Source organism: Cyprinus carpio, chromosome B15 (genome assembly GCF_018340385.1).
Source record: "Cyprinus carpio isolate SPL01 chromosome B15, ASM1834038v1, whole genome shotgun sequence".
NCBI classification, from domain to species: domain Eukaryota; kingdom Metazoa; phylum Chordata; class Actinopteri; order Cypriniformes; family Cyprinidae; genus Cyprinus; species Cyprinus carpio.
Genome location: NC_056611.1, coordinates 917,026 through 939,278, shown reverse-complemented (window position 1 = coordinate 939,278; position 22,253 = coordinate 917,026). Strand labels below are relative to the sequence as shown.

Genomic DNA, 22,253 nt, shown 5'->3' with positions numbered 1-22,253 from the left:
TTCAGCGCTCTCATCCTCCAAGCCCGGATGCTAGACAAATGATAACTTTAGACATTCTTTCTAAATGTATCCACATTCTCCGCACAGGCTACAGCTCACTTCATACCATTTGTACACTCAACGCTATGTTCATACTGGCTTTTATTTATTTTGGTTTCCTAAGATGCTTGGAATGCACAAGGCAGACAGCCAAAACCTGGATGTTTTGGGCGATGTTAGGGTCCTGGCCGGGGTGTGTCCCGTGTGGGCGGCGCTTATGGCTACTCTATGTCTACATCCCCTCGTGGCCCTCTTTTTGTTGATGACATTTTTGGTTTCAAAAACATATAAAACTCACCCTCGTCCAATCAGGCATACCCACAGAAAGATTTTCCAGTCACTCCTTCCGAATCGGGGCAGCAACTACAGCAGCTCAAAAGAGGCCTCTCACAGCAGCAGATCCAAAATCTTGGCTGACGGTCATCGGACGCCTTCAGGAGCTACATCAGGACCAATCATTCTCACATAAAGAAAGCCCATCTAACTCTGATCAGTTAAATGAAATTTGATACTGCCGCTGCCATACCCTGCCCAATTTGATACCACCACTGCAGTGCCCTTCTCATTTGATACTGCTGCTGTAGTGCCCTGCTCATTTGATACTGCCACTACAGCGCCCTGCTTAATTTGATACTGACCTCCATCTGTCGTTTTGAAGCCCATTTGCTTTTTCCGCTCCCTTCGGTCATAGTGAGAGCCCTCCATCTGACACTTTAAACCACACCACCTATTCAGCTTCAAGAGGGGCGCCCCCTTCCAGTGCAGCAGAGCCGCAGCTCCCTTCAGACGCAGTGAGAGTCCCTCACCTGGCCTTCCATCATGCTTCTCATTCGGCCCTTCTCACACACTACACTTTTTCTTCACAGCACCCATATTTTTGGGGGGCTACTAACAATTTTCTCTGGCTGCTGTCTCATGCCATTAGCTTCTTGTGGGGAGTTCTCTGGGTTCGAGCTCTATCTGAGCTCAGAGCCCTCCCTCTGGACAGCACGCCAAATATGCTAATTATTGCTCTATCATATTATATGTTAGTGCAAACTCGTGAAATAAAGAAAATGTTAACCCATATCTTTGTCTAGTTGTGGTTTTATTCAATCACTAGTGTGCACTCTAGTAATGAATTGATGTGTTGCTCTTTGATCTTTAATGAGTGCATGAGGGACGACATGCACCTCTAACACAAAATATTTTGGGTAAATTGTTAAAGAAACTGAATAAATACATATAAATTTATAAACATGTAGACAAAACAATTAATCCCTCAAACAAAACATCAATTTCTCATACAAAAAAATACAAAAGTAGAAACTAGAACAAATGAAATAGAATAGCCTATGGCCTTAGCCATCACAGATGTATACTTGACTTATACTTAAAAAAAGTGTAAATTTATTTGAGCTATATGTAGAACACTGATTAAATGTTCTTAGTTATATGTTAATTGTATTTGTACCTGACACATTTCCATAGTCAGGGTGTCAGTAGAAGCCCCGGATGTGTACGGAAGTAGGTCATCTTCAGTTACATGTGATAACTATAAAGTAAAGTATTAACATCATTCAAAAAAGTCAGTTGTGTGTCCATCATTCATCACTATACTTGTGCTCTGAGAATGTTTTCATTGCTATATGGTAGGGGGCGCAACTACACATCTTCTGTACAGGATTTCCGAAAGACAAGCGAAGAAGAAACCAAAAAAACAACAGATGATTCCACATGTAATCTAACATGATCATCAGACATAAAACAGCATCAAAACTGTGAAATGTTATGGAATAAAATGTTGACCCATGAAGAGGTAATAATGATTGTCAAGCTTTGGGGTGTTGATCGACTCCATCTATGTTTTGATTATCATTCTGAATCCAATTCATAGTCTTTTTTCAGCTTTTTGTATAAAATGTTGTTTATTTCTTCATGATTTCTTTATTGATAAAACTTACCCATTCAAGTGTTTATAAAAAAAGAATGCATGAAGCTAGAATACGATGTTATTGTTTAAAAGTAGATGCCCTGTTCTTTCTTTTTGATGTTTTGCATGTTCAGATTTCCATATAACAAAGTATATACAAATTAATAAATAGGAACATTGTAGTATACTTGAAGTATGATGTAAATTTCACTTAAAGAAAACTTACAAGTATACTTGCAATATAAAACTACTAAACTAGTAGTTTACTGAGACTATATTTCAAAGTGTACTAACTTTCACTTAGTATAGTTTCAGTACAAACTAAAAACAGAGGTAAACTAGTTGTGTACTCAAAGTTGTCACACTTGTTGGTGTGTAAATCAAAGCTCACGACGAAGGAGATATCAAAATAGTTATTTTAATTATCCACAGAGGAGAGAGGGCACAACCAAACACAAACACAAATCCTCAAACATTAATAGCGGACAAAGGAATAAAGGAGAACACAGACTTTAAATAGTAATAGACTTTGAATGTAATCAGTGGGAAACCGAAACAGGTGTGGGGCTAATTAATTAACTAATTAATTAACTAAACAAGAAAAGAAACATGACCAAATAAGGAAACTCAGTAAGAACAGAAGTCCATAATTGTGATAGTTCACCCCCTCCCGGAACAGTGCGTCCCCGCACCGACAGAAATAGTCCAGAGGAGGGAGGGTGGGGGTTCAGGAGGTGGGCATGGGGCAGGCAAGGGGCAGGCAATGGAGAGGGAGCATAGACCATAGTACCAGGGTGGAGTGGATGGAGGGAGGAGCCGGGGAGGAGCCCAGAGCAGGAGGAGCCAGATGGAACTCCAGAGGCCAGCCAGGATAGTGGCCCATGGTGGAGTCGACGGTAGGAGGAGCCATGGTGGAGAAGGAGCCGACAACACCAGGGGGGCAACTGACGGAGACAGAGCCGATGGATGAGGAGCCCAGGATGGAGCAGAGCAGCTGCAGACCCAGGGTGACACCAAAGATCCGGTGGGCCAAGGCGGAGCAGAAGGCTCAGGCGACCGAGGCGGAGGCGGGGCTCCGGAAGACTGCTGTGGAGCCGGGGGGACTGAGGATGGAGGTGGAGCTGGAGGGAAGGAGGAGCCTGAAAGAGCTGGTGGGATGTAGTGATAAGGCGAAGTCAGAGGAGTGGAGTCCCGAGGTGGTGGATGGTCATCGACAAGGTGGAGCCGGAGGGATGAGGGAACCAGTGGAGCTGGTGGGATGACGGGCTATGGTGGAGACGAGGGAGCTAAGAGCCAAGGCGGAGCCGGAGACTGGAAATCCTGAGGTGGATCAGAGCACCCAGATGGCGCTGACTGAGGGTGAGCTGAGGGACTGACAGGCACCAGCGGAGATGGAGCTGAGGAACTGGCTGGTTTAGGAGGAGGTGGGAGAGGGAGGCTGGGAGGGAACACATGAGGACTTGAGCTGGACGGAACCAGCGGAGATACAGGAGATTCAGGGCTGGGCAGAACCAGCAGAGACACAGGAGATTCAGGGCTGGGTAGAACCAGCGGAGACATAGGAGGTCTAGGAGTTACCTCCCCAAACCAGTCTATTAAATCCATTTCAAAAATGTCCATAAGTTCATCTGTATATGGTCCAGTGACCAGTGGCATCTCACCCTCAGCAGCAGGAGTGTGGGCAGGGCCTCCCTCCAAGCCCTCGATCTCCACCAGTACTCCCACGATGCACGGTGTTGCCGGCTCACACACCTGGTCAGTCGCGCTCTTGAGTCCTAGCTCCGGGGCGACGATTGGCTCTGTAATCATATCTGGCTCTGGCTCTGCGGCGGGCTCTGACACTTGCTCTGTGCAGCGGGATGACAGCTGGCTGGTCTCTGGTTCAGGAGTGGGGCTGGAGATATCCTCCTCAGCGGGACAGACGGTGAACGGTGATCTGTTATTCTCCAGCACCCACTCGACAAGTGGCGAAATCCTCTTTGGGACCGTTCGCTGGTAGGCGTGCCTTATACCGCTCGCTCAGGCCGGCGCAATAGAATGCACAGAGCGAGCTGTCTGGGATGTCCGTAAGGCATGCCAGATCGAAAAAGTCCCCGGTATGGTCCTCCAGCGAACAGTTCTGTTGCTCCAGGCACAGGAGTAGGACTGCTGGGATTGCCATTCCGGGAGGGGGTAAAAACAAAACAAGAAAAGAAAGAAAAACGCCGATAAACTTTTTCACTTTTTAGCTCCGCTATTCTGTCACACGTGTTGGTGTGTAAATACAAGTGCACGACGAAGGAGATATCAAAATAGTTATTTTAATTATCTACAGAGGAGAAACGGCACAACCAAACACAAACACAAATACAAATCCAAATCCAAATCCTCCAACATCAAAGATTTATAGCGGACAAAGGAATAAAGGAGAACACAGACTTTAAATAGTGAACGTATTCAGTGGGAAACAGAAACAGGTGTGGGGCTAATTAATTAACTAAACAAGAAAAGGAACATGACCAAATAAGGAAACTCAGTTAGAACAGAAGTCCATAATTGTGACACAAATTAAGTAAAGTTATACTTAAATAAATAAAGAAATTTAGAATTAAGTTCTATAATTTGGACCAATTTTATTGAAATAGTACACTTATCATGTATACTACTAGTACAATGATATTTGTATACTTACTCCATAAAGTATACTTAAAAATATACTTGAAGTCTACTTAAGTATATTTAATAAAATAATAATTAATAATAATAATAATAATAATAATAATAATAATTCCTTACGTTTATATGGCACTTTTCTGGGCATTCAAAGCACTTTACATAGAAGGGGGATCTCCTCAACCACTACCAGTGTGCAGCATCCACCTGGATGATGCGATGGCAGCCATATTGCGCCAGAACATCCACCACACACCATCTTATTGGTGGAGAGGACAGAGAGTGATGAAGCCAATCAGCAAATATGGGGATGCTTAGGAGGCTATAATGGTCAGAGGCCAATGGGCAAATTAGGCCAGAGTGGTGGGGTTACATCCCTACTCGTTTTCAAAAGACATCCTGGGATTTTTAAAGATCACAGAGAGTCAGGACCTCGGTTTAATGTTTTTTTTCGAAAGGCGGAGCTTTTTGTCAGTACAGTGTCCCAGTGATCCAAGTGCGGGAGCTAAATAGGCCTCGAGGCCAGAATACGTTTTAGTGAATAAGCTGGTTCCCTATCTACGAAATGCGGCGGGGGGTGGGGTGGGGGGTGGTTGTGTACCGGGACAGGTGGATTAATGGGTGAATGAAAAACAGGCTTTAATTTGGATACATGAAACACAGGATGAATTCTCCTGTACGCCAGAGGGAGTTTGAGGCTGACTGCCACCGGACTAATTATCTTGGTGACAATAAATGGACCACTAAATTTGGGAGCAAGCTTATTAATGATGGATCGGAGAGGGATATTCTTAGATGAAACCCACACTTTTTGATCCATGATGAAGACGGGAGGCTTCTACCGGTGGCGATTGTTGTGAACCTTGGTGCGCGCCCCCACCTGGAGAAGGGTCAATCTGGCCCTGGTCCAGGTGCGTCGGCACCTCTGGACAAATGCGTGGGCAGAGGGGACTGTGACTTCAGACTCCATACTCTGAAAAAGTGGTGGCTGGTACCTTAAACTACACTCAAATGGCAATAGGTCCGTAGCTGAGACTGGTAACGAGTTATGTGCGTACTCAACCCATGAGAGCTGCTGGCTCCAAGAGAAGGGGTTCTGAGAAGCCAAACATCGCAACCTTCGTTCTAAACCTTGGTTGGCGCTCTCCGTCTGACCATTACTCTGGGGATGAAACCCAGAAGAAAGACAAACAGCCGCCCCCAACAATTTACAAAACTCTATCCAAAATTAGGAAACAAAATGAGGCCCCCTGTCAGACACCACGTCCATCGGGAGGCCATGTATGTGAAAAACGTGGTCAATGACAGCAACCGCTGTTTCTCTGGCAGATGGTAATTTAGGCAGAGGAATGAAATAGTTGCCTTCGAGAACCGGTCCACCGTGGTCAAAACCACTGGAGGTCTCTCATCCAGATACTGACCAGGCTTAACCCTGCTTAGCTTCAGTAGGCAACCAACCTTGGGCTGCAGGGTGATATGGCTGCTATAAAGCTATGAAGTATACTTCTTTTTGGTAAAGGTATACATCATTAAAACACTAGATATTTATTTTAATATTAACACATTGAAACTGCATAAATGATTGAATAACATTTCCGAGTGACGTGTTTAGGCCTCATCTGCCCATAATACGTTCTGCCCACAATTAGCAATTAGCTCATAGCTCAATTACATGATGTAACAATTAAAATAACACTCATAAACTTTTCAAAAGTACCTTTCAACCTCAAGTTATTTGGCACATTCACATAATATTCTTACAGTTTTAAACAGAACATTTATTTTTTTATATGTCTTTAACATTCAACATGTATATAATACTACAGCATTTAATATTTGAACACCATTTACCCAACATTCAAAAAAAAAAAAAAATCAGTAATTGAGAATTCAGTTCACTTATCAAGATAATTCAAATGACTCAAGAAAGGAAAAAACTCTTTGTAGCGTTCATGCAAACATCCACTTGTAATCACTGATTGATGATCTGCAATCTGCAATTCAATCTGCACTTCTATCTCAAAATCTCTATTATTTCTCTGATACAACTGTAAGTTACACTTGTTTAATCTTATTTTTCTCTTCTTTTTCAGGAGCACCAAACTAATGTCTGCATCAGGAGCTGATTCACCAGCCATTTCTTTCTGACCAAAGAACATTCTCTCCCAGTCTCTCTTGGTATTGCCAATTTAGGCAGGGCTAACTTTCTATTAATCTAATAGAGGCCAATTGTCCACATGTTCAATTAAATAAATATTCTAAATGAATTTATTTGAAAACATTATGAATTTTCTTATTTCCTTAAAAAAAAAAACACTCTCAACTTCAAAGATAATAAATAAAAACTTATGCATTTAAGTTCTATCCTAGCCATCTAACAACAATTACCCCAATTATAATAACATGATTCTTTTAAAATGTTCCCACACCTACAGATTAATAATGCTAAATGTAGATCAGAAACATGTCGTCACATCTGGTAGAGCCCTGCATTTCAGCCTGCGCCCGATGGAGCCCGACTTTTTTACTCCCCTCAGGCCGGGCTTCGGACCAGTTTTTACGTCATAAGTTCAGACGAGGGCCTGTTTTAGGCTTCTCCATATTTTTATATTTTACATCCATCAATTAGTGATGAAAATAAATTGCCAAACTGGTAGAAACAACACGAGACCGTGCTGCCGTGACTGTCAAGAGCGGCTCGATGGTGTTTATTGTCGTGCCGTCAGCACAGCTGAACAGTTCTGCATAGTAATTGCATAAGTAGTAATTTAAAACTTTCTATAGATATATTTATCATGTCTGTGTGGCATGTATTCACTGAGGTTTTGTTCATTTTTGAACTCCTGTTAAAGATGAGACGGCAGAAAGTGCATCATTTTTGTGTTCTTTGTCTTATAAAAGCACAAAGTTTTGTTGATAATATGAGTGCACACAAATATAAGTGGACCCTTTGATGGATCACTCAAATCAGAAAGAATGTGTAGCTATGATGATGGCACTGGACAAGAGCGGGAAGTTATAGTTCTCAAGGAATTTGTTTGTTACTTCTAGATATGCTACTGAATATTTTCAGCTGAAAACATGATTTAAACCAGTACTATAACACGCAATCACTCTCTCAATAATGCATTCAACCAAATGTAATCTTACAGTGCTACTTCATCTGTATCTGATTTTGAATGAGCAGAAATCTGTAAGAAATGCATTGATCCATAGGTCAAATAACTGATGAAAACCTAGTTATTTTCATCACAAACAAAATTTGCACTGCAAAAAGCAGCAATTATACCTTTTAATGCTGACAACCATGTTATGTCGTAGGAAAAAAGTTTGCACACTAGTGTTCCAATAAGCCACTTTTAAACTCCCCTGTTATTTTATTTGTTTTATTTTTTAATATGTTATGAACAGAACTATGATATTTCAAACATACTGAAATACTTTAGCCACGGAGTGAAGGGTGAAGGCAGAGCAGTGTTTCTACGAGGAGTGGAGCGGGAAATGGTGAACCCGGAGTGGATTGATTATTAAATGCTCAGAGCGCGGAGGGGAAAGTGTTGACGCTTCAATCCGCTCACACTCTGCCGGACACCGCCACACAAATGTGGATTTTTGTTAATGACTGTCCTCTTACAGGATTTAACAAAGGCAGCTCACTACCAATTACAAAAGACACTGGAACAGTCTGTCACAGGCAATTCTAGTTGCATTTCTCATCAATTAATTTCTTAAATTATCCTTTGACTATGTTCTGGCCCGCAATCTAGTGGCGGTTTTTTTTTTTTTTTTAGCCTGGATGCCAAACTCACTTGCCAACCATAGCTCTATGGCAATGTTTGAGTGACTTCTAGCCTTCCTGCATAAAGTATGCTCTGTAAAGGGAATGTCTCGTAAAGTTATTTATTTCTACAAGCCAATGCAATTCAGTGGTCAAGATATGTGAAGGAAATTTGCTCCCTAAAGAAATCACTTGAAAATCTGTTGAGCTCATCTCCACCCTAGCAGCAGAAGGGCTTTATAAAACAACCCAGCCACAATCTTTTGCAATGCACATGAAGGCTGATTTGCATTAGCAACAAGGTACAAGTTGATGGATTTTTTGCTGAGTATTATATTTGCAAATCCTGCATGTTACACAAGGTTTGCAGAGATGTATTTAAAGTTAGTGTAACAACCATTTAAATTGACACTAATACTTTGTAATATTTTTTCATTTATTATATTCATTATTATTATATGTTCTTTAATAATAATACTTTGTTATGATGTTAATTCATTAATACACTGTTTTCATGTTCTATATTTGTCTTTCCATCCTGAAGGATGAACAAGTCTATTGGTTTTGATCTGGTATTTTCAACCTATGACTCACTGGGCCCACGGAAATATGTATTGACCATTTTTATTTTTTTTGTTTACTCAGTTTCAACCTTAGCAAACATATTCATAATGCTTGTTATATACTTAGAATCGAGTCTCCATAAACCAATGTATATATTTTTGTTTAACCTGTTATGCAGTGGACTGCTCGGAAGCAGTGCAGTTTGGCCAAAAGTGCTTTCAAATCTCCTAACTGATTTGCACACTAGTTCATATGAGGGGTGTCTTCTTCAAGTCTATTTGCTTAGTATTTACACTGTTTGCACTTACTTTACTTTAACAGTAATGGCCTATGATAGGTATATATCCATTTGTAAGCCATTACAGTACCATAATATCATGAATCCTAGTAAAATTAAAAGTTGGCTAATGATAAGCAACTTAATTCCTGTTTTCTCAGTAGCTGGTCAAATATATTTGACATCAAGAATTCCCTTATGCAGCCATACTCTTAACAAACTATTTTGTGATAATCTTTCAGTCATTAACATATCATGTAGTACAAGTAGCTTCAGCCTTTTAAGCAATGTGTATGGTTTGCTTATAATAGTTTGTTTATCCGTGCTCCCTACATTTCTAATTGTGCTGTCTTATGTTAAAATACTTTCTGTTAGTTTAAAGGTGTCAGAAAATAGTCAAAGCAAGGCACTTGGAACTTGCATTCCTCATTTGATAATCTTCATTAACTTTTCAATTGCCACATTTTTTTCTGTTATATATAACAGACTGACTGTGATTATGCCTATCGAGATGAATGTTTTTATATCATTCCAAGTAACACTATTGCCACCACTTTTGCATCCAGTAATATATGGTGTTAGAACCAAAGAGATCAGAAAATGTACATTTAAAATAACACAGAGATTGTATGCATCAACAAACTGTTATTATACTTCAAAACTAAAAGTACCTAAAATATTTGCAATTTCAGGATCTCTGTAATATACTTGTTTTATAAACAGTTCTATGTAAACCTATGGACAACCAAGGGCATAATTAAAAGCAAATACTCCTGTACAATGTTTTGTCTACTTTCAGACTGTATACAGAGCCCACAGTGCAACATGTGCAAATTATTCTAATATGTATTCTTCTTCTTTTTCTTCTTATTTGTCTTCTTTTTCTTTCCATTACTGATTATATTATCATCATAACAGTCTGAAGGAAAAGCTTTAGCATGTGTCCATTTGGTTAAATGACAGCAGGACTCAAGCTGACATGGACACAAAACCTAATGATATGTTGCCCAGCATGATTTGAGAATGTTATTTTGCCTCAGTTGAATGAAGAACATCTGATCTTAGTATTACAGTGGAGTTCACATACTGGATATGCTTTTTCCAAGTTTAAAGGGGGAAAAAAATGTAATGTGTTCAAAACATTAAATTGTGATCTCAGATTTTTGACCCCACTGCAAGCTTATTTAATTGGTTTAGCATATAAATCTATTTTCGCTTGTGTAGACTGTAAAATGTACTAATAGTGGCCTAGAAAATTAATTCTACCATTACTTTGTGCTAATATGGTCAAGCCATACAGTAGCTTTACCTGTCCGTTTAGTACTGTGACACTATTATTTTAATATATTTCAGAAGAAAATAAAAAAGGCACATTTTGTATGATTACATGATCAGCACTCATTTATTCAAATCTCCTACATCTCAATAATATTTATGAAACATACATCCTGATTAGTGGTGATTTGTCACCATCTAGTGTTATCTTTGGGTTGGGTGGTTCTTTTCATCAACATGGTAAAAACAGAGATTTTTGAAAGAGACACAGACTTTATTTCAGTTTTTTAGCAAATGTGTTCTTACTCTTTCTCTTTGTATTATGTGTTTAAATTATGCTTTAAAATTCAGTAGCCTACATCAGCTTTTAATTCTCACTGATAGCACATAATAAACTAAATAATGCATTATTGACTCTAATGTTACCTTATTCACTACCATAACTGAGATTCATTTAATGTTTTGTTTCAAAAATTAATTTTGCTCTGACTGAAGGTATAAGATATTTACATAAATATGAAAATTAATATATAGATATGCAGACCAAAGCTTCATTAGCCTTTTTTTTTTTTTTTTTTTTTTGGTTAATGCAATAGTGTAATCTTGTCCACATGATGGAGCATGTCTATAAGGAATACTAGCCTACATAAAATGCTGAAAGTAATGCTACTGTGTACTCGGTTTATAAATTTAGGTTATTAAGTTTTAAAGGTGAGCTCACAGAATAACAAAAATGCTGTTCTGTCCAAAATAGAGAGAGAGAAAAAAGTTAGATTATTGTAATGCTTTATTTGGGTGGTTGTTCTGCACGCTTAATAAACAAACTCCAGCTGGTCCAAAATGCAGCAGCTAGAGTTGTTACTAGAACCACGGAGTATGACCATTTTAACCCGGTTCTGTCAACACTGCACTGGCTCCCTATTAAACATCATATAGATTTTAAAATCTCTTTAACCTGGCTTACACATAACGCACTAATACGCTTCTAATATCCAAATCCGTTAAAGGATTTTTAGGCTGCATTAATTAGGTAAACCGGAACCGGGAACACTTCCCATAACACCCGATGTACTTGCTACATCGTTAAAAGAATGGCGTGTTTTGTTTAAAGCGCTATATAAATAAAGGTGACTTGACTTGACAAAACATGCACACAAGATGCAAAACATTACATATCTCTTGCAAAAGCAAACACTCACAAAAAACTCTTTATACTCTTTTTTTTTTTTTTTTTTTTTTGGCAGTAAAAGTAACTCTACACACAAACATCAAATGGTTAGCCATATACACTCCAAATTGCACGTATATGACAAATGTAAAACACTACTACTGTATCTTATGTATTTTGCTTGGTCAGTGTGCAATGGAGTGCACACTGCAGTTTGTCAGAGCGCTCACATGTACAATTATGTGCATTAATACTGTATATACAGCATATTGTAAGGATCCACCCGCTAGCCCAAAAAGCGGAATCCAGTGGCCTGGTCAAAGGTTTAATGCATATTCGGTCTTTTATTTGCGCTTCTGAATTTATCAGGATTTAGTTTGAATTTTAGTCTAGCTGCGTGTTTAATCTGACTCCAATTTTATGTGATCAATAAATTTGGGCAATATTTCTATCAAAAGCTGATCACAGATATCAATTGTTTATTTATTTAGATATTTGAGTATTCTGAAAATCCCATACTTTCAATTATTCGTTCACTGCAGACCCGGTATCGCTTTAGAAGTAACATTTCGGCCGATTGAATGCTCTTCCCGGACACAAACTCATCAGTTCTGATCTTAAACATTGGATGCAGGGTAAATATCTACCTTTAAGTCGGTCGCGCCCTGCTTACTCGTACAAAAAGCATAGGTTTTTATATATTTACGAAAACTGCAACTTATTTAAGACAGTGATAGTCAGAAATCGAAATGGAGTCAATTGATGTGCCCCATGCTCCATCTATTAAACCTTTCGTATGAACTATCCTGAGCACAGATTTGAGGTAATACCTTCGCTTTAATCTACTAGTAATAATGAATTAAGAATAATGCAGAATAAATCAAATATAACAATTTATTATCAGTCAGGTAAAATTGTATCATGCCAATTACATAATGAAAATAATTAGAAGCCAATTTAGAAAGGATAGTGTAATTGTAAATCACATTGTAGTTGTGTTGCAACTTTGCTTCTGCACAAAGACACTGTAGCCATATTGGGAACGGCCAAGTGATCCATGCAGGAGGCACACAAATTTAACATAGTCACACATGTAACAGTTATCCTAATTTAAGACACATGGTCTAAAATGCATAGCAAAGCACTCAGGTATTTTAGAGAATAAACTATACAGTGTGCTCTGTAGGCACAATGTGTTTAACACAATTAAATTTTTGAATAAATAATAGTATACCTGACTTCAGGAAGATACATAGTATGGAACATATGAAATACACTCCACACTACGGGCTTTCTGGCTACAGAATCACGCAGTAGTGTTTTGTAATTTCCCTTAAATACTCAGACCAGACAACAAAGAAATCTTCAAATCAGTTGTAAAAACATAAAAGACCTTTTGGTTCTTTAGGTTCCAGTGATCACATCAGGGTCACACCTGGCTGGAGATAAACATTCTCAAAGACCCCTAAAGGGGGACACACCCGCTTCACAGCAGAACACAATTCTACAAAAGTTTTCAATCTCTCTTATAATACAAGTGACTACTGTGAAATTGAGACCATTTACCAATTGCACAAAGACCTTTAAAATGATACCAAACATGAAAAGTTTACAATCATGAATCCTGAAGATATAGTAAATGTTTTATGTGAGCGTAACAACTTTTAGTTGCCTGGACCATGTGCCCTAGGGGGAAGGATGGGTGAAGGTACCAAAGAGCAAATGGTCTTTCTTCCAGATCTTCCTATCTGTTTGTATGACTCCACGAGGAGATCAAAGCCCATTGTCTTGTTGCATTTGCATTTGCATTGCGAGAGTTCCTGAAAGTCTGGCTTCACAAAGAATTCATTTCATAAGGAAATAATTTCACTCCTTACAATATAGTTATACATATTCAGTATTCGGTACACATTTTCTCTGTAAAAAAATCAATAAATAAATAAGAGGGTGGACATCATTTCATTCTCAAAACACAATTTTTATTGGGTTTTGATTTGAGGATGGACAAAATAATACATCATGTGCATCATGTCTCCTATTTGGGTCTGGCCACTACACAGGCCTACTCCATCGCATGTCAAGAATGGGGTATGCGTTGGTGGGGCTAGTGATCCTATAACTTTCAACCTATAAAATTCAATACCATGCTGATAAGAACTCTTCGACGGGGTTCAGAAATGAAGAATATAGAGGCAGGCTGAGCATTAAAACTTGTGGATGGTTGATGAACCAGTTGTGGACCAGATGATAACAAGCCTTGACTGCTCTGGTTCATTCCTAGGGTCACTGGGAATAAGCATATTATGCAGGGTAAAAAGAAAGGTGATAATGTGGGTAGCATTGTAAGGACCAAGAGTTGCAAGATGATGAAGGACACCATTCTGACCAATGGCTGCACACATTGTGATGTTGCCACCACGCTGTCCTGGAACGTTGGAAATGGCACAGAGTTGTTTCCCCTACGTCTTGTTTTGGTTAAGTGAAAGCGAACCTCATCCACATAGATAAAATAGTTCCATAACTCTCTGAAACAGAACAAAACATTATTGTATGACGGTATGAACACACTTAGACCAGTCAATAGCCGCATTTCCACTGTCGGGCCAGTGCGAGCCAGGGCTTAAAACGGGCCAGGCGGGGCTAATAGCCTCGGGCCAATAGCACGAGGCCAGAATAGCGCTGCGTTTCCACCGTCGGGCCAGAAGCTCCGCTGCGCTTCACTAAAACCTGCCCTTTACACGCCTCTCTGGAACAATGTCATGCAATCCAATCATTTCACTAACAAAGAGAAGTTATCAGAAAACTAATGAGAAATAAGTCACTGGAACTAGCGCGATCACAAAATGAACACAATAACAGCGGTCTTTTGTTTGCATGCTTTGTTAAATATTCAAATTCAAAAGCATCAATGCTTTACTATAAGTGATACATTGAGCATAATGAATCAATTTATCAGGACTCAAAATTAATCACACAGAAATAAATGTATTTCTACTTTATTTATTTTTAACGCTTATGAAAATAGCCTGCTTATTCAGTGAGACTGTTTCTGTTTATTTGTAGCCACAGCCTATATACGTCACATTTAGAATGAATGATAATAACTCTATTTTTATAAAAGCTCCTGAACAAAAATCATTATTATATTTTGATGACATGCTAGGCGGAGCTAAACTCTCGAGACGAGACTTATGACAGATAAAATATGTTACTAAATAAATACACAATTGCGATAGAGAATAAGAAGCTGACGTCTGATTTCTCCAAGTGGTTGCATTTACCATGTTTAGTATGGTAACGTTAATGTTTAGCGTGCATAGTCTTTACATCGCTTATAAATATTTCTGCCTTTTATGATGATTATAATCCACATCGGATCGCGTTATTTCAAACACTCGCTGCTGACTGAAAGTGAGTTTTGAGCTCAGCTTATTTTTTAAAAGTTTTTAATGTTGATGTTATAGCGGTAATCATTCTGAAATGAATGGCGCTGACACTCTCCAGATGCAAATAACCACTCCTCTAGCCCCAGCTGGCCCGCTTTGGCCCAAGGTTTTTGTCGGGCCAAAAAACCTTGGCCGTTGGCCTCGAGGAAGCCACGACGAGGGACGATCAAGCCCCGGAAGTGACAGTGGAAACGCGACTGGCCCTGGCACGCACTAGCTCGCCCGCTTTAAGCCCAACAGTGGAAACGCGGCTAATGTAGCACAATAGACTGTACTAGTGACACAGTATAGCTTACCTTTACATATTCATAGTGCAGTTCTTTTACTCAGACAGATTTTTGTTCAAATGGTAACTGAGTTGCTTCATACAAATCTGATGGTTTAACAGTAGTAGGCTAAGTCTGGTTAAACTCACCCCATTTTTGTTTCTGAATATTATGTTCTCAGTGATTGTGTTGTTGTGGTTTTCATAAAGTTTATGCTGTTGATTGCTATGACCATATTTACATGTGTTGTTCCAGCTCTGCTTTAAACAACCATTTTATTTCATACAGTGAATGGTCATCTAGCAATTCTGCAAGATGTAAATGGTGAGGCTGCACAATTTATTTCAGTACGCCATACTGTGTACACAGTACAGTATCTGTGATTTTTATCCTCTATCCTCTTCCTTGTTGCACTCGTTGTCCTCTTCCCACTTGCCTCTTCCTCATCCTCCTCTTACTCTCAAATTATCAAATTAGGAAAAGGTTTTTTCACACATAATCAATGGGTGTAAGTAATCAGTAAATAAGTGTGGCATTTAAATAGCAGCATTAAACACAAGAGCTGTTAGTTTTAGTCTAATGTAGAGAACTGTATTTATTGTTTTGGAAAAAGTCTAACTCATTCAGCCCTTTTTTCCCCTCTCAAAAATAGTACAGAAATTCAGTGTTATTCTATATGATCCTACTCATTACCATTGACACATTAACCAGTCCAGTCAATACTTTCTGGAAAATGACATTAATAATAGACAGAAACAGAAAAAAGCCTGTGTCATAAGCCCTATTCGCACGGGATTAGTATTATCTAGGGACCCCCACGCCCCCCCACCCCATCTGAATTTTGTGAGGTGCATTCGCACGGGATAAGCGAACCCTGTGATTTTACTCAAATTTACTGACTTATCTCCCGGATACCCGGATGTCAAGGCTTTGAGAGTCCCGTTCTATGGTCCAGATGGATTTTAAAAACATTTAAAAAAAAAAAATTAATATAGTTTCTTGTGCTGTGTCATTTACATTCCACCAGGTTAAAATAATATCTCAAGCTTTATTCTTGATTTATTTGTAACACATTAAAACTTTTTCAGCTTTCTCTTTCTTTAAATTGTATGGTGTAGTGATATGACAGCACCCAAAATATTATTAAACACTCCAACGCAGCTCCATTCTTCGCGGAAGATGGATAAAAAGGCGCACAGGAAATAAAAACCTCGAAAAATGATATACAACCTGCCAAATCCAACCAAAATCAAAGAGATGTCGATTTGCACGGGACTAATATTATCATAGGACCTCGGTTTTCGGAGAAATATGGTAGGTCTTTTGCGGGGGAATTTTTATTTTACAAATTACAGACATGACCAATTTGCACGGGATTAAGATCACAGACCACCTCCGCAATTTTTACAAATGACTGGAGGTCACCAGGTAATACTAATCCCGTGCGAAAAGGGCTTTAGGTTACAGAAACAGAAACTGCAGTCCTATGATACAGCAAAAAGGAGATAAGCTCAATTTCTCTGTGGGAGTAACACACAGACTCATGGGAACAAAACACTTTGTATTTAGAGACCATGATATATGTCAATCTTTCATTTAAATGTTCAGCAGTGTAATGGGGGAGTACAATGTGGGTTGATTTAATACTTTACTTAGTTATATATTAATGTTATGTTAGTCACGTTGTGAGTCATTCATTGGACTTGCTGAAGGGCCAGAGTTTTCTTATTCAAATTCATAACAACATAACAATCAAAAACAAAAAAGGTAAAGTTCTGTGGATGATGATGATGATGATTATTATTATTATTATTGCCATTAGCAGTGCAGAAAATGATTAAGCTTCACACTACAGAGTTTACATTTGTTGGTACAGTATTAATTATATGACTGTAGTGAAACCTGCTTATGTCTCTTTTTATTTTCATCAGGTTCATTTGGTGAACAATACACTGTGTACAAAGGTTTTAACATGAAGCATCTTTCTGCACAAAATCTCTCATTCAGCGAGTTCAGGTTAAATGGTTTCTACAGTCTAGGAGAATGGAGGCCTTTTTTATTTATCCCTTTCTTTCTGATGTTTTTATTGGCTATCACAGGAAATTCTATTCTTATGTTTTTGATCAAAACTCAAAAATCTCTGCACTCTCCCATGTATATTCTAATAGGTGTTATGGCAGGTGTTGACTTGATTATGCCTATATTTTTTGTACCTAACATGCTTCTTAGTTTTTTATTCAGTTGGAGTGGGATATCTCTAACAGGTTGTTTAATACAAATGTTTGGCATTCATTTTGTTGGAGCACTGCAAATTACTTTGCTGTTTTGGATGGCACTGGATCGTTACTTTGCGATATGCAAACCTCTTTACTATCATAAATACATGGAAATTCCTAACTTTCTAAAGTTTGTTTTTGCACCATTAATCAGAAATGGACTCCTGATTGTCACCATGGTCTCTCTGGCTGGAAAACTGACATTTTGTGCAACAAATGTTATTGATCACTGTTTTTGTGAGCACATGGCATTGGTTCAGTTAGCATGTGAAGATATAACTTTTAATAATATTGTAGGACTTCTGGCTGCTTTCTTTATAGCAGCGGCAGATTTTATTCTCATTACTGTCTCTTATGTTGTAATGTTTATCTCTGTTCTGAAATCTGGAAAAGTTCACATGAAGGCCTTTAACACCTGCATTACTCACTTAATTGTCTTGTCAATTAGTTTGACAACTGCTTTGATTTCATTTTTGTCATATAGAATAAGAAATAACATTTCTTCCAATAACCGTATATTTATAAGCATCATCTATTTATTTTTCCCAAGCTGTCTACACCCACTAATCTATGGATGGAGAATAAAAGAAATAAGGCAAACATTTCTTAAGTTCATAAACAAACCAAATGTATTTCCTTTAAAAAATTGAACGGCTGTTACAAATGGATCTAATCTATACTACATAATATGATAGTACTTTGAACATGTAATTAATATAAGAATCTATTGTTATGATTGTTATAAAAATTGTAAGATTTCTTGTAGTTTTTTGTTTATTTCTTTATTTTTACAAACACAACTAAAGAGATGGGATCCTAAATACAGATGCAAATCTAATTTGTCATTTGTAGTTTGACATGAACTAGTAAAGTACTGCATATTATCAACATTACATAAATTATTATTATGATTATTATTATTATTATATTAAAAAATAGGCACGTTTTTATCGGTGACGCACAAAGGTGTATTGTCACACTTTGTGGTACAATAAGCAATTTGATTTAAATTCAGTAAAATAGCACAAAGAAATTTAGGAAAAATAGATGCTGTAAACAACTGCACAATGAAAATGGATACTGCATTTTAATACATGTGTGACATTCTGACTGTGGTAAGTGGATCCATTGAGCTATTAAATCAGGGCCCGGTTCCCCAAAACGTTCTTATCGCTAAGTAGTTCTTAACCTATTCCTTAACCTCTCTCTTAATGTTATGGCACGATTCCCGACACGTTCGTACGCTAAGTATATCTTCTGTAAGTCACACTTTCGTAAGGTTGGTCTGGACCATTCGTAAGCTCTCTCTTAGCGTTGTCTGAGCTCAAGACGCTAGTCGCCGCCACTTTGCAGCAGTCTTTAGAAATCAGCGCAGCGCAGTACAAGTCCAACTATGGTATGTTGACAGTGTTGTGGCTCAAAAATGATTTTATGTTATGGACATTTTAAGACTAATAATAAAATATGTTCGCAATGGATACAGGCCCAGGGGCATGTCTAGAGCATTTTAAATGGGGTGGCCAGTCTGGGGCACTGGCTCAAAAGAGGTTGGCGGGGGGACATCTGCATATTTATGTGGGATTCACTCTCGAAGTAGCAGTGATTGACACAATGATGACCAAAGCAATAGACGGGAGAAAATATGTGCAAATGGGCATTAAGACTAGAGCACCCTCACTAATTTTAGAAGCACCATCAGTGATTATTTCTGGAACCTGGTTAATACGCTTTTATTGCAAAACTATATACAAAACAACAAAATACAAATGCACTTAATAAAACAATTGAATAAATGCATATTTATAAGTTAAGCACTTAACTAAAATAAGAAGACTATTAATAAAATAAATAACTAAGGCTGACTATAATTAGCTTGCTTCCATTTAATGAGATAAGCCTACTCATCTGAATTAGAAAAAAGGCGCTTCTAGTCTTCAGTGATACAAGAACGTTTGAGCATACACGTTATCTTTGAGCAAAAGCAGAGCCAATTCATAAAAGAACAATGTATATTTAAAAGCACACATCCAGTTTTGTGTGAATGAAGGAAATCCACTTGCGAGTGGAGATTCGTGCTCGTGCATTACATGGATCACTAAACATTATGCGCTCTCGATATGTCAAATATCACGTTATAGAAACTGCCTAAAATTAAGTATAAAGAGGAGAAGAAAGCGGCCGTAGGCAGCTACACATGCCAGGAACCGCCACTGCCAGATGCAGTTAGAAAATTACTTAAAAAAAGTCTATCTCAAGACATCTGGGGGGGTCACCTGGGGTGGCCAGCCAAATTTCAGGGGGGGCCGGTGCCACCCCTGGCCACCACGTATAGACACACCTCTGTTAACAGGCCTATTTATGAAGTTGACTTTATTTGGTATCAGAACTAAAATGGTGGTAATTAGCCTAGGCTATTTCGTAATGTCATTAAAGTGTTTAAATTGGCAATCACTTTTGATAATTAAAATCTGGCAAACAATTTGGCTCTAAATGGCTAAGATCTATAAATGGGTAAGCATGGTGGTGTCCAGTGAGCGACCAACTATGGCAGCGATCCAACGTGTCCTTGTATTGAATCAAAGACGGCGCCGGCCGCGGAGCCGTTTAGTCCATGTCAATTTTTTTATTCGGCAAAACTTAAGCCCTTTTGAGATTTTGCCTGACGTGCTATATTAAAAAAAAAAAAATCGCCTCCCAAGACAACTCATTATGGAGCTGCTGGACCTTCTCAGACCTGCGCTTGCCAGGGTAACGCGGTGGAATTTTGCTTTAAGCTCTGAAGTCCAGCTGCTTGCAGCGCTAAGGTTTTTTTTTTTTGCCACAGGGAGCTTCATCGAGGTCGTGGGAGAGGGCTACGGCCTAAGCAAGACCTCGTGTGGAGGTGCGTCCACACTGTCACCAACGCCCTTCTGCACCATGCAGGGGAATTCTGATTGTAAAGTACCTTACCATTAGTATAAAAGTGTATTACATAATTCTTAGAAGTCGTTAAACCCTTGTCAAGAAGCGGCACAAGTGGCACAACGGGATAAGGAGGGTGGATGATTAGCGAGGGATACCCGGTTCGTCTACCCGTCACAACATATCGTGTGAACATATTACTGAAGATTTGATAATTTAATTAATAGTCTATATTTTACAGATAACTTAAACTATGTTAAAATAAATGTTACTGGAATAATTTGAGGAATGTTTCATTTGCATAGAACGTGTTGTCTTTCTTAACGCCGTAATGCACCTTTGCGTGAAGTTGAAAATCAATTCCTGAGCAATCGATGCCAACTTATTCAGCACATTCACTTGGGACAGCGCCTTTGTAACGTCGGATGTAAGAGGCAGCTTGTTAAGAAGCTTCCTAAGGCAATAGTATGTTCCTGCACAACTGGAGGCTGCAGTTTCAGGACCACATATCTAGGACCGCAGTTCTAGGACCCTAGTTTTTCGTGACAGCGCCACCTACCATAATGGATGATATAGCGATGGCTGCAGTTTCAGGACCGCAGTTATAGGACCCTGTTGGTTTAGTTTGTAGTCATGTTTGTATATAGCATCAATATATTAATCTCAGTAGTATTTGTTTTTAAATGTGAATTTTGATTTAAAATGCATCAGAGGTTAATTACTAAGTGTGCTTTGAGTCACAATTTTAAATTTAAACATGAATTTACACAAAATATAAATGAAAACTGTATATCAATTTTAAAACAACTGTAAAAAAATGGAGAACCTCAAAAGTCTTAGTCTCTTGAATTATACAGTATACTGATTTACCTCCTTAAGGTGAATTAGCTCATTATCAGGTAAGTTAAAGTTGGAATCAGCGTATGCAGTCACTAAATTACAGCCGATATTTTAAAGGTTGTTGAGAGGCAAGGCAAGACACAAGAATGATTCAAGAATGTTTATTTATATATAAATTATGTATATATGTGTGTGTGTGTGTATATATATATATATATATATATATATATATATATATATATATATATATATATATATATATACTACCGTTCAAAAGTTTGGGATCAGTAAGACTTGTAATGTTTTTTTTTTTAAAGAAGTCTCTTCTGCTCATCAAGGCTGCATTTATTTGATCAAAAATTCAGAAAAAAAAAACTGTAATCTTGCAAAATGTTATTAGAATATAAAATAATGGTTTCTATTTAAATATCCTTTAAAATATAATTTATTTCTGTGATGAAAAGCTGAATTTCCATCATCATTACTCCAGTATAAAGTGTCACATGATCTTCAGAAATCATTCTAATATGCATTTACATTACATTTACATTTAATCATTTAGCAGACGCTTTTATCCAAAGCGACTTACAAATGAGAACAGTAGAAACAATCAGATCAACGAGAACAACAACGGTATACAAGTGCTATGACAAGTCTCAGTTAGTGTAGTACAGAACACGTAGCCAGGGGTTTTTTTTTTTTTTTTTTTTTTTTTTTTTTTTTTTGGGAATATGATAGAAAAGAAAAAAGGTAAGTACTAGTATTAGTTGGTTAAGTGCAGGCGAAAAAAGATGAGTCTTTAGATGTTTTTTGAAAATGAGTAAAGACTCAGCTGTTCGAATTGAGATCGGGAGGTCAT

General features: G+C 38.2%; 2 protein-coding genes across 2 annotated transcripts; both read left to right on the top strand.

The window, feature by feature from the left end:
• The first annotated feature begins 2,913 nt into the window (after nucleotides 1-2,913).
• LOC109068789 (olfactory receptor 56A5-like) lies at nucleotides 2,914-10,031 on the top strand. Its single transcript, XM_019085521.2, has 4 exons — nucleotides 2,914-3,169; nucleotides 3,595-3,706; nucleotides 8,926-8,942; nucleotides 9,027-10,031. Exons 1-4 carry the CDS (start codon nucleotides 2,914-2,916, stop codon nucleotides 9,923-9,925), a joined length of 1,284 nt encoding a protein of 427 aa, XP_018941066.2. The 3' UTR covers nucleotides 9,926-10,031.
• A 7,318-nt stretch (nucleotides 10,032-17,349) lies between these two features.
• Nucleotides 17,350-18,303, top strand: LOC109090051 (olfactory receptor 52K1-like). The gene has a single exon (XM_019103910.1). The coding sequence runs from the start codon at nucleotides 17,350-17,352 to the stop codon at nucleotides 18,301-18,303; it is 954 nt and encodes a 317-aa protein (XP_018959455.1).
• The last annotated feature ends 3,950 nt before the right edge of the window (nucleotides 18,304-22,253 follow it).